Genomic DNA, 13,863 nt, shown 5'->3' with positions numbered 1-13,863 from the left:
ATGTTTCATGTACATATTTGCAGTATTTTGATGAATCATGTGACAAGAATTACTCTATAATATGCTCTGTAAATGTTGAAATAGATTTGATCATTTTGACCATGAGAAATTTGAACGAGATTCAAAATCAAAATACCTGTCGGTCTTGATTTATAACTTTATTAAAGAATGTATTATTCTCATGTCTCCATTGCATTGTGGATTTATGTTAGATTTGTATCCATTAGTTGTTCTGAATAGTAAAATAGTAAATGATAGTATTTTTGCTTTAAAGTTACATGGCTTTGCATGCATTTCAGTTTTCAAGATACATACAGAAATTTATAAAGAATAGGGATATTTGATTCTGTAAGACATGGGTGATTTGATTAGTTAAGGAACCACATATATCAGGGGTTCTCAAAGGGGTCGATATCAATTCCAGGGGTCCATGGGACCATCCAAGGTGTTGATGAATAGCCAGGGGGTTGAAATGGGTTTGGTGACTTTACTGGGGGTCAAAGGGACCATTCAAACCTCCAATTTTAAATTCTCGATAATGAAGTAGAAGAATCTGAAGGATATCTGATACCTTTTTTTTTTTATCATATAATATCTTCAATTCAGATTGGTAAAAATTTCAGTAAATCTATAGAGATTTAGGAAGCTCTGTCAGCATTACCTTCAACCAAAGCTCCCCACTCTTGCATCTCTTGCAGCTCTACTTGCCATACAGGATATATTCCTGTCATGTGTCCCATACTGAGTGAGCGAGTGTATCCTCCATCCCCAGTCCCTCATGCATATAGGAGGGCCAGTAGTTCAGTACACTCTCAGCTGTCGATGATGTGCTTATTTTGACTTGAAGTTGAAAAATGTGTAGTAGACATAATGCTACTGTTTCCTTTTCATTATACTGTATTTCAAACACCACTAATACTTTCACTCCTTGAGTTAAAACATAGGGGGTCTATAGAAAATTAGAAACTCCATAAGGAGTGGATGAGCTAAAAAGTTTCAGTGCTGTGATTTCTAGGTCATGCATGCAGATCACGGATGAAACCATCTCCCATGCAAGTATATGCAAAATAGAGCTTCTTTATTCTCCCTGGCAATTCATCGTTAAATATGGATCTAAGGTCCATCTTGAATTATTTGCATGTTGAATTTTTGGAAACCAAGAGGTCAGGGTGTCTCAGCATTCAATCCATTTCTGAACAGATACTCAAAGATGCGAATATTAAGAATTAGTGTCAGATTTAAAAATAGGTTCCAGATTTAATAGTAGGAAACTACAGATATGTTTGTGATGTGTGCACGACAAGATGGCCTCAAAATAAACTTACTAAGCTGCTTGTGATTGTTTTTCATTTGGTATACTAACTGCAAGTATGTATTTCAGTTGCATGCTATCATATCAATTTGCACGATTTTATTTATTATTTTGTATACATCTTTTTTTGTTTTTGTTTTATGTTTGGTTTTGATTTGGTTTGACTCACCCTCTTATTATTTTATATACATTTTGAGCTTTAGTTAGTTATGTCAGTATTGTTTCATTGCATTGCAGAGGTTAGTCTTAGGGAGCAGCCAACAAAAGTAAAAAGAGACCAAATTCCTAAATAAAAGGCAAGATGTCCCACCTTCAGTTTGACGCTAAGCTAAGTGAAGCATTAAGGATGGACGGAGAATTGACGAGGGGGCCGATTCCAAGGTGGCAGAGGAAGGCGATGGAACAGGGAATGCAAACGCTCTCCATAAGCAACGAGAACAGTAAGTCTTTTTGAATAGTTATGTAAAAGGAAGTCTTTAGTATTAGATAGTTGTATGTTTATTCATTCATGTGCTGGATAACAAAATGATTTTGAGATGTATACAACTTTATATAAGATATAGGATGTATTGAATATACAAAACATTAATTGATATTTTTATTGTTTGTTTTCCATACCACTATTGTATGTAGTCCTTATATTAGAAAACTTCAAATGTAGAGTGTGAATGAATTTCAAAAAACATTTCATTACATTTATAATGGTTAATGATGAAACTCCAATAAGAGGACATATTGATATGTTCTCCTATATTTGCATAGGTGGTGGGGGCATATCATTCATACAATGGGCCATAATTCTCAAAATAGATTGCACTTTTTTTATGTGGTATAGTGTCCCACAATAAAAAAAAGCTTGCAGTGCCACTTTAATCTGTTCAGTCATAAAAGGTTTTGCCAATAAGTATGAATTTGATTACAACTCATATAATGTGTGCTAGTTTATCTTTTCTAATCTCTTCTCTTTGAAGGCTTTGCCAACAAGTCTGGTCAAAATACTCCGAGGTCTGTAAAAACTCCACACAGCGGATCTTTCCTTGATAACAAGAGCCCTGGTCGAGGGAAGTCGCCAAGTTAGTTTTTTTGTGTTTGTGTTATTATTTTGACTTTTTTGAGATTTTTTTTTTCTTTTTAATCTGTTAATTAATTCACTTATTTATTATTGTTTTTATGATTTTTTTATTCCTGCCATTTTTTCAGACATGGTGCTTTTTTTTTATTTTATTTTTTTACTAGCACCACTTTCAAAAAGAATGTTAAGGTTCACTTTACCATTTATGACATAAAGAAGTTTATTATATGCAGAATTATTAATCTGAATATTAGCAGGCTTTACACTTAAAATACTTTTAATTTATGTGGAGTTAAAATCCGCCTTTAGTGTTTGGTAGAAGTGTAAATAGCTTGTGCATTCTTCTGACTGTTTTCCATATGTTAACCCCCCCCCCCCCCATCAGGCAGGTCCAAGTCGCCAGGTCGCAGGGTTCCCATGCTTGTGGTTCGTGGTGCAGGCCAGAAGACCCCCTCTCGCAAAACTCCTGCCACACCACATAACCAGCAAGACAGGTAAGCAGCATTGCCTAGTGTTTTTTCCTCCCCCCCTTCCCCACATTCTCTTTCCTTTTATCATCTTACTCTTAATGTTTGACTTCTTTTATGCATCTTTTCTTTGTATATATTCCATGTCAGATTTTTCTGAAGTTCAAAATAAGACTTTGTTTATCCCAGGTATTGTTCTGGGTGTCTTGATAGAAGTCCTCTCTTGCAGATTCATTCCAAACAGAAGTACCACAGATACGGAACGTTCTCATCACCTCTTGGTCACCAGCATGGAGGCATCAGGAGGAGACAAGTCCAGAGAGGAGGATGAAGTGTCCCTTCAGCAGGTCATTCATATTCATATGTTCCAGTACAAAAGTTTGATATTTCACTTTCTGCAGATGCAGTAATAAGCAAATGTATATATTTTAGTAAACTTTAGTCTGTTGCAATGGTTATTTGTATTAGAAGTATTCTCTAGCCTTGCTTTCAGCAATGATCTCGGAGGTATCCTAATACTGTAAAGGCAGACAGAATTTGCTTTAAAATTGATCTTAGCTTCCATAAACTAAATGTGTGTCTGAGAGTAATGCATTGGCTAGCTCACCAAGAGTGCCTTTGTACAAACACTGTTTACAGTGGCTTTAATTTATTAATTTTTTACATATAAATTGTTTTAGAAGCAGCTTGTTACAAAGGAGTCAATTACCAAACCTATCTGACCTTACCTATTTACCTCATTCATTGAATTTTAGTTTTATCACTGTTGTTATTGTTAATGTCATTATAATTATGATAAGGATAACAGCATTTGTTATAACAGTAATAATGATAGTAATTTCCCCCCCAAAAAAAACTTTAAGGTATAGAGTAAATAAGTAAGACCAGATAGGCCTTGTAATTACCTCCGTGATAAATATGCACTTTTGAAGTTGTCTGTGTAAACTGAATGAAAGAATAACTACAGTAGATAATGCACGTAACTGGCACAAGCAGTTTAACATAAAAATCACTAATTTTGTGATACTGTGTAAGATCTTTATATAGTGATTATTTATACTATTAGGAATTACCATCATCTTAGTTATTGTTTTTTTTATTCTGATGCAGCTTCTGAGGATGGAGCAGAATGATTGCTTTGAGATTTTCATCTAATGGCTCTTATGATTGTTTAGATTTTCACAGCTAGTATTAGATATAAACAGATATAAGTTTTATTGACATTTCATACTGGCATCATAAAATTAAATAGATGAATCAAATTAGTTGGATGAAATAATATAAAAGAGAGAATACTGTATTGTATAGTAGTACTTGACATAGTGTATTGAAAATGTACTGAATATCTGAATATAGTGTAGTAATTTGAAGTTTTCTGTTGGTCATGGAGGAATAGACAAAGCTTATTAAACAGCTGTTCATTCCCACTATCTTTCATTTACTCAACAGAAAGAATATCAGGAAAAGATGACAGAGAACCTAAATGATGGGGTGGCACCTGAGACCAGGGTTTTGTCATTTAAGAGTAAGGCACCACAAGCAAAAGAAGGTAACATTAAATTTACAGATTGAGGAATGCATGTGTGGATCACATGATTTATTTGTATTGTGTCTATGGATTGGCTGAATGGATGAATTTTGGTCTGTTTGCATGTAGATTCATTTTGATTGTTTGAAATTCAGTGTGAATGTGTCTTTTGGGATGTATTGAGAGGTGTATATTGGGTTAATGTATTATTATTTTTTATGTCCCTCATTTATGTTATGTTTGAAATAGACTGTGTGTAAATTATATCATTTTTGTAATAAAAAGTAAATTAGCACAAAAGATTGGGAACTGAATTATCAATAAAAAATCATATGTTAAGTTCTTAAAGAATGTTGAACTTAATGCACCATTTTTTCCAGGCCATTTGAATAACCACAAAGTTCTGTACAGTGCTGGAAAACCCACTGTGCCCAAGGCTGCCACAACAAGACACATTCCCAACATGCCTGAAAAAGTTCTTGATGCCCCAGAACTTCTTGATGATTACTGTAAGTTTTAATCAGTTTTTTGTATTGAGGTCCTTTTTATGATTGATATAGGTACATAGTTGCATATACACACCTGCATTTGTCTTTTTTATGACACTACAAGTATAGTCATATTTCCCAAAGTGACATTCATATACTGACAAGTTTGAGTTTTAGGGGCTTGTGTGAAAGTAATTTTATAGGGAGGCAAAAGCAAGAAAACATATATTGATGAAATTGCAGAGCTTCTATATTCCTTCATTTCTTGGTTAAAGCTCCTTCAGTGGCAGTACTTGTTTCAAACGGTTTCCATTATATCTGGATGATACGGATGCCTTGGAGAGCACATGTGCCAGTTGTTAACTCCAGTACTTGGTGTGTTTTGGAAAATTGAGTAATAAAAAAGTAAAAAATAACAAATAGCATGTTCTTACTTAGGCCAAGAACAAAAACTGGTTAAATAACCCTGACTGACTGTATCATTTACAGAAAAAAATGCTGACTCAAAAAATTTTCATGTCAAATTCCTATTTGCCACAAATCCAAAACTCTGCTTTTCAAAGATAATGCCAAAAATGCAACCCCTAGTGCCACAATGGCTAGACTTATGACTACCAAAGCACACTGAGTAAAGCCTGTGCTGCGGGGGCTGCATCACGTCTATTGCCACAAGCTGATGCACTGTGATACTGCATAGGGTGAGCGTCCATTATCTCAATATCAAAATGACAGCCCTCTGACTGAGGCTTTTGAAAATAAACAGCATTTATATTTTTACTTTAAACTTTAATTTTATTTTCTAGTGTAATATCTAGGTCTGGGAGGCCGGGTTTAGAGTGAGATGGTGTCCACAAACGGGTTCATTACATCACCCCCCCCCCTCAAGAAAAAAAAAAAAAGATAATCCCTACCTACTCCAAATGGAATCCGTTACCTGAATCAATGTATTATTGTTTTATGGGGGGGGGGGGGCTTTCTGCTGATATTGTACAGTGTGAACTACCTGGAGAGATAATATGGGCATACCAAATGAAAAGTCTATTATGTTTATGATATAGCATAGCTAGCATGACAAATATAGTCCTTGGGAAATGGGAATCCTGCAAAAACGTGTCTCCATGATAAGAGCTATTAGCATTGCAAAGAGGATGTAGGAGGCTTTATACAGCGTGTCAGTGTTTGTGTGGGAATGAATTAGCTGCATACCTGGGAAAGCCCCCCCACTCATTGGAATAGTGACCCTAACACCCAGATTTTCATTCTAGTGCCAAAGAGAGGCACCCTGATCCAATGTGTTAAGTAATAGAAACACTTGTTTGATGTACATTTTTAAGCAGATTCAGAAAAAAGGGTAACAATTATTGTTCTATTGTCAGAGGGAAATTATTCTGCTTTTTGAGAACCCAAAATAATTTCATTTATCTCCCCTCCCTATAGATCTTCACCTTCTTGACTGGAGTGTGAACAACCACTTAGCTGTAGCTCTGGGAAACTCTGTGTACGTTTGGAATGCTGGGGATGGTTCTATTACCCCCCTATGCCAGCTGGATGACCCCGACTATATCTGCTCTCTGTCATGGATTAAGGAAGGTTAGTGGAACTGCTCATTCATATCTGCAGTTTTTAATGTAAAGTTCTGAGTGAGAATGTGAGTAATTTCACAGGAAAAAGTATTTAGTTGTTTAGCACAAATCCTGCATTCCTGGAAGTTTTGCAACTGTAGAGTTGAGAACTGTCCTGTGAAATTACAGATTTTCTCTTGAATATTTTTATTCTCCCTTGACTGTAATTTGCTTCTGCATAAAACAATCAAATACGTTAATTAGTAATCCTGATGCAGAATAATTAGTTTCTGTTGGTATTTGAAACTGGATTTATTGCTTTATTTTTCAATTGTAATTTGTCCCATTGAGTTGATTATGTGTAATTATGTCTTCTAAGAATAGTGTGGTAAAACACAATATTAAACTTTGAGGTTTTGAATTAGTTTTTTTTTTTTTTTTCACCACAAGAAATCTCATGCTTTATATATTCAATATAGTTGTGATATCTATAAACACCTGTTTTCTCAGCAAGTATTAGAAAGTCATGTCTTCACTCAATATCTAGAAGCTTGATGCAAAATTCATAAACCTTAAACAGTTGACTTAACAGAACGCAAAAAAAAATAGTGACAAGATGTGTGGGTCTTAATTTTTTTACTACTACAGCTCTTCTAGATTTATTACTTCCTTCATTCCCCCATGCATCTATAAATAAAATTCCCTCCTATATTTAAAAGAAAATTGTACATATGTCTTTTTATCAGCAATGAATCAGTTGCATCATTATGAAACTTCTCATTATTTGAATATGCTCTTGTTAACCCTATGATGACAAGGCCTTACTTTTTTATGATGTTATATTACTCAGCAGTCTATATTTTGTGGGTAGGCCTAAGCTGTGTACAGTTGGCTCACCTGTTGCAAGTCATGATGTATATATCAGAGTCCGTACAGGTCCTGGAGAATCATGGAAATTGAAATTGGAATTTCCAGATCTGGAATATCATAGAATTTTGTTTTGAAGCCTGGAAAATCATGGAAATCTAGTATTTGTGACTTTAAAGAAATTAAAAGTCCTACTTAGGTTTCATTTTTAAAAATTTAAATTAAGAAAAAGTCTTCAGAAAGAAATCAAAATAAAGTTTGCAGAATTAAGATAACTGAATGGAAAATTGAAATATTTCATAGCTAAATTACTACATGCTAATCCATTATAAGCAGATAGTTACTAAAGTGTCAATAAAGTCCACAATTGATTAGAAATAAACCTGCATTTTCCGAAGGGCTTGCAACCACCTTGGAAGTTGCTGATACCTCCAGGTCAAGAATCACTCTTGCGGATATTTTATCTGTGTAGAGAACAATTTATACTTTCATCACTTATTTGTACCAAAAGTATATGAAATTGTGAGTCATACATAAATTGTATCACTTTCTTTTATTTTCCTTTTGTTTGCAGTTTTTTCTTATTGTAATTACATTTTTATAAAAGATTTTAACACATGAAATTTTTTATCCGGTCCAATATCCTTGTTTGGATAGGATGATGTTGAGAATAGCATAATGTGATGAAAGATAATATAACTGAAAAGCCCCTTCTCAGTCATGTTAATGACTCTGAGAAGACTGACTCTGTTTATGTATACTTACACATTCCCTTACCTCTTCCAACACAAGGTAATGTTCTCGCCATCGGCAATAGCTCGGGTGTCACACAGCTCTGGGATGTTGCACAGCAGAAGCTTGTACGCTCTATGGGTGGCCATGAGAGCCGTGTCACTACCCTTTCCTGGAATTCGTATATCCTTTCCTCTGGCTCTCGTTTAGGGCAGATCTTCCACCATGATGTCAGAGTGGCTGAACATCACGTGGCTACTTTAGCTGGGCACTCTCAGGTAAATAAGTTCTGAGCTTGTACTCTGTAGATCATTTTTTATTCCTGTATAAGAACTGAATTTGTCATATGCTAGTTTAAATTACCATGTGTTTCTCCATCAGATTTTGCAAAGCTGCATGAGAGTTATTTTTTAGGTTTTATTACTCTTATTGCAAGATTTCATGTAAAAGCATTCTTTAGATTTTCATGTGATGGAAGATCTAAAGAATGCTAAGCATTTTTTCAGTTTTTAGATAGATATATTACTTGTATAATCTTTTCATATTTACAGACTAAAACACTTAATTATGGATGTAGATAAACGATATGTGCAAAATTATAGTATTTGCCTCTTTTTTCCTTTTTCTTCCCCCTCATAGATAATCACTTAAAGATATATTAGAATATTAATACTTGCTGTTATCAGTTCTTTTGCTAAACACTCATATCATTGTATTAATAAGATATCTGTCCCTTTACACAAAAGGAGGTCTGTGGTTTGAAGTGGTCTCCTGATGGGCGTTTGCTTGCCTCTGGTGGAAATGATAATCAGGTAAACATCTGGGATAGCATGAATACTACACCGATCCACACGCTAACTCAACATCAAGCTGCTGTCAAGGTAAGCTACCCCCATAAAAAGCTTTTATATTCTATTAAGGTCTTACTCTTCCCTTACTCATCAGATTTGTCATGAGTTTGCAATGTATATAATGGTGAAGTAAGTATGTGCCTTATGTACTTTTCCTGTGTATTGTTATGTAAGTATTATGATGCAGTATTGCATCTTTTCTGTGCCGCATGATGACAGATAATTTTATATTCCAGGCTGTAGCTTGGTGTCCATGGCAGAACAATCTTCTTGCTACAGGAGGAGGGACTGCTGATCGCACCATCAGATTGTGGAACTGCACAACCGGAATTTGCCTTAAGGATACCACAACTAATTCTCAGGTTATTTTGGTTTTGATATTAGTAAAACAAGTTTCTTATTGTCTGAGTGAAATGTAAAATTGGTTCATGATAGTTTTAAAGATCAGTGCTCTTTTAAGGATTGATATAAAGTTCAGGTGAATGAGACTAGCAGGACTGTTTCATACAACAGGACTAGAAATGCTAGTTCTAGAAAGCTTGCATAATATATCTTTCTCAGAGCAGTGTTCATTGCAACAAATGTAGAAGATATGAAAGAAAATAAACACATCAGCACAACATGAATTGTATTTGACTATGTCTTTGTCAAAAATAATTTATGTATTTCTGAAAAAGATATAGTTGAAATCTGTCAACTTCATATTATTTACTGTGAAGATATGCATTCTCAGTCATACATTTTTCTAGTTAGAAGAGCAACAGTAGATAGCTGTATGATGTTTACCATTTAAATTAAGATCTTTCTGTTTGTTAAAACTTTGTATGCTCTTTGGTGAAGATTGTAATGGAGTGCAGACTGAAGAACAGATGTTATTTGGACTATAATTTTCACTTGTTTAATTGAATGTGTACTTGGAATTCTGTAACGTGAGAACTATTTGTGTTGGAGCTATAGGATTCCAGATCTGCATAATGTGCTGAATTTAGAGCCAACTTCCATTGTCATGGCCCTCTGGAATTCTGGCAAACACTTAAAGATTCTGTTAATTTTCAGTGCATCAATAACAAATGATAATATATTGTCTATTATTGTTTCTCAGTAGAATGGTGGTTAAATTTTTCAAATATGTGAACTTTAAAAGTCAGATTTAATGAATGTAACTAATTTATTTTCGTGATTATTTTAGGTGTCATCTATTGTTTGGTCGGCACACTACAAAGAGTTTATATCAGGCCATGGATTCTCTAACAATCAGCTTACCATCTGGAAGTACCCAACTATGGCAAAGGTGGCTGACCTCACAGGTAAGTTGCATCAATATCCATATTGAATTATATTTTATTGATTTTTTTCCTATTTCTGTAGTGATGTCATCAACATTACTGCTTCAGATTTTAAGAAAATTGATTGAAGCTCATCCATACAACTGTTTTATTTTTTGTTTAATTATCAGTTTTTTGTATTTAGAATTTTCACATTTTTGGTTTATTTTGTGAGGTTCTTACTAATTTCCCTCATTACTTGGCCAGTGTTATTATTGAATGTTACTAAACAAGAATACAAAGAGTTAAACTTTCTTTTTTATTTTACCTAACAAAACCTTTTATCATCTTAAACTTTATCAAGAGCAATGACTAAAATCTCAGTTCCTTCCTTTCACAGGTCATACTGGTAGAGTACTGGAGCTGTGTGTGTCTCCTGATGGCCAGATGGTAGTGAGCGCAGCTGCCGATGAGACCATCCGCATGTGGAAATGCTGGGCCATGGACAAAAAAGATAAGAAACAAGCCGATTCAAACAAGGGCCATCCGATATCCATGCTTGCTCAGACCATTCGATAAATTGTCTGGTCAGGCCTCTGCTTCCTTCCACATCTGTTTTCCTTTTTCTTTATTATTATTAATGATAGGTCTGTTGTAGGTAATTTTTTACACACCTAAACAATCCTCTGCATCAGCTGTGTGGGTCTTGTGTGAATTCCTATGTGAAATGTACTTCTGTTGTAAAACTTCAGAATGTACAGAATCTCAAGCTAATTAGCAAAACTATATTTCTTCAACTTTTAATTACATTCATGGCAGACATGATATGATTTTCTTCTCAATTTTTATTCTGGTAACTTTGGTCCAGTCTTTAATATTTATTATTAAATATGAGATAAATCTGACTTGGATCTTTGTTGTAATAACTAGGTGTTTGTAATTGTCAGGAAAAATCTAACATTTCTACCTTTGTCTATGGTAAACTTTTCATTTATTGGAAGTTCTCCATCCATAAGACATGTAATATTTAGTTGCTAATGATTTTATTCCGTAAAGCAGATGGAAAAAGTCTCAAAACTGCATAATTTCTGCTTGCAGCTGTAAATATACTTGTCTATTACCTATATAATTTATAAGTTTTAACAGGAATACATTTTCAGTGATTCATGTGTGTCTGGTTCATGCATCATTATCAAATTATTTTTATAGATGTCGTGTAGAAACAATTGCACAGATTATAGTACATTGGTTGCCAGTACTTCCAAAGAACAGCCTCCTTTGTTTCTGTTAGCAATATGCCTTCTTAATTTCTGTTGTATTATTTTTATGGCTTGAAATAAATATCTCTGTTTCAGTATCTTTTACTTATGTATTGGGTTATTTGAGTGATAAAGTGAAACTTGAGTGAGTATGTTCAATGACTTGTCAAGGATTGTTTAATTATATTTTTTATGTATTTTTTTAATTTAAGCATAGTGAACCATCATGACTGGGGAAAAAAAGCTATTAGGCAAACATTCAGGCATATTCAACATAAAGTCAAACAAAGGGAGCAGAAATACATTATAAGCCTATTTTTTCTTGAATGAAAGAAAATGAACATGTTCGTATTCCAGTATTGCCTGATAAAGCATCTGGATATGTGCTTTGGACTAAAGAGTCAAGTAAAAAATGAATAGAATTGCCAGGATATTTAATTTACCCTTTGTAAGTATGTTTTTTTTCCAGTTGAAATAAAATCTGTGGAGGCTGCCCTAATCCTTCCTTTCTGGTGAACAAGTAATTAGAAAAGTAGATTTGACAGGTTTGAAATTATTGTATTTATTAGTTTTGACAAACTTCAGTTTGGATGCCTTTTGGTGGTAAAAAAAAGTTATTTAACTGTATACCTTTCTGCTTGCATATATTGTAACCTAACCTAACCTTAAATGGACTAGTTCTAAACCTCTCAAATAAACAGCAAGAAGTGAGGGACTAATGTAATCTAACTAATCTTGTTGGATTATAATTATGATTATGAATGATGAAAATATTTTCTTACTATCTACCTTGAGATTCAGGAGTATACATTTTATAACACAATAAAAAAAATCAAAGGAAAGAAGAAAAAGGTAGAACTCTATTAAAATAATTCTTTAACAGAATTTCTGTAAGATCCAGAACTGGTTGTTCTATCTATCCACACGTCACAAATCTGTCAGATTTTGCTGGGTACCCAGCCATGTTGGTATCCTTGGCAATGAACAGGCAGATACTCTTGCAAGCTATGCTGCAATGTCCACATCACCTCAACTACGCTTCTCATATTCCAGCTACGGATTATTACCCCCAAGTTAAAACCTTATTGTATACCCGATGGCAATCTTTTTGGTCGACTCCACAACAATAAATTACATACTGTAAAACCATCTATCTCCTCTTGGTCAGCTCCACTTCACAAAAACATACATTGGGAGACGGCCCTCGCACGCTTACGTATTGGCCACACTTGCGTAACACACGCCTATCAAATGTCACGCTCAGACCCGCCCCTATGCCCTCTATGTGACGTCCCTCTTTCAGTCCCACACATTCTCTTGTCCTGTCTACGCTTTAATACAGCTCGTACCTCTGCTTTTCCACACCTATCCTCCTTTCACCGACCTCCCAACATATCAGACATCCTTACAGAATCCCACAGCTTCTGCCTTGACAACCTGTTCTCCTTCCTCAGACACATAAATATCCTTCACTTGATCTAACTCCCTTACCTAAACCACCATAACCTTTTCCCCCATCTTCAACCTTTCAACACTACTCTAGATAGTTGACACAGCAACTATCACCTGACATCCCCCTTTACTATGCCTTCCTATAGTGCTATATGACCTTAGATGTCTAGCACATTTGTTTTAACCATTAACCATCTCTGATCCTATCGAAGTAGCTAATGAACTGGGCAAATATTTCCGCCAGGTCAGAAGTGGCTCTCACCTTTCCCCACACTTTTCTTCCATTAAAGCCATCAAAGAATGCACCCCTATCACCTTCACCCTATTCTCTGATGAGTCCTATAATGCTCCCTTTTTCTTCTTCTGAACTCAACGCTGCATTGCAGTCGTGCCGCAACACTTATGAAGGCCCTGATGATATTCACTATCGTATTCTCCGACACCTCCCTTCTTATTCTCTATCCTTCCTTTTAACTATTTTCAACCACATATGGGCGTCAGGAAATTTTAGTCCTCATTGGCGAGCGCTTATCCTACCTTTCTTAAAACCCAATAAATCAGGAACCCTTCCCCAAGATTACCGCCCCATTGCTCTAACTAGCTGCTTGTGCAAGCTACTAGAACGAATGTTAACTTCTGCTTAATGTGGTATCTTGAATCTCATAATCTCCTTTCTCCTTCCCAGTTTGGGTTCCGCCGTGCCCGAAGTACAGCAGACCCACTTGCCCATTTCGAGACTTATATTACATCTGCATTTGCACGCCATGAGTCCGTATTAGCCATATTCTTTGATCTAGAGAAAGCATATGATACCACATGGCGGTACCATATTCTCCAACAATTGTCCTCCCTAGGTTTACGTGGAAACATGTCTTCATAAATTTTTTTCTTTCCAAACGTACTTTTCAGGTCAAAATTGCCTCTTCCAGGTCATCATCCTATCCTTTCCACAGTTAGAAGGCGTCCCACAAGGAAGTGTGCTTAGTACCACTTTATTTCTTCTTGCTG

General features: G+C 35.1%; 1 protein-coding gene across 1 annotated transcript; it reads left to right on the top strand.

Annotated features, from left to right (window-relative positions):
• Nucleotides 1-1,549: 1,549 nt before the first annotated feature.
• On the top strand, nt 1,550-11,825 carry fzy (cell division cycle 20 protein fzy; the record flags this gene model as incomplete). The annotated part of the gene is given in 12 exon segments (XM_070120366.1): nt 1,550-1,752; nt 2,284-2,385; nt 2,770-2,878; nt 3,081-3,198; nt 4,301-4,400; nt 4,760-4,888; nt 6,305-6,457; nt 8,089-8,306; nt 8,775-8,909; nt 9,116-9,241; nt 10,069-10,186; nt 10,545-11,825. Coding segments are annotated over 12 exon segments (1,626 nt in total). The 3' UTR covers nt 10,724-11,825.
• Nucleotides 11,826-13,863: the final 2,038 nt, after the last annotated feature.

Source organism: Penaeus vannamei, unplaced genomic scaffold (assembly GCF_042767895.1).
Source record: "Penaeus vannamei isolate JL-2024 unplaced genomic scaffold, ASM4276789v1 unanchor4857, whole genome shotgun sequence".
Lineage (NCBI taxonomy): Eukaryota > Metazoa > Arthropoda > Malacostraca > Decapoda > Penaeidae > Penaeus > Penaeus vannamei.
This window is presented reverse-complemented; position numbering and strand designations above follow the sequence as displayed.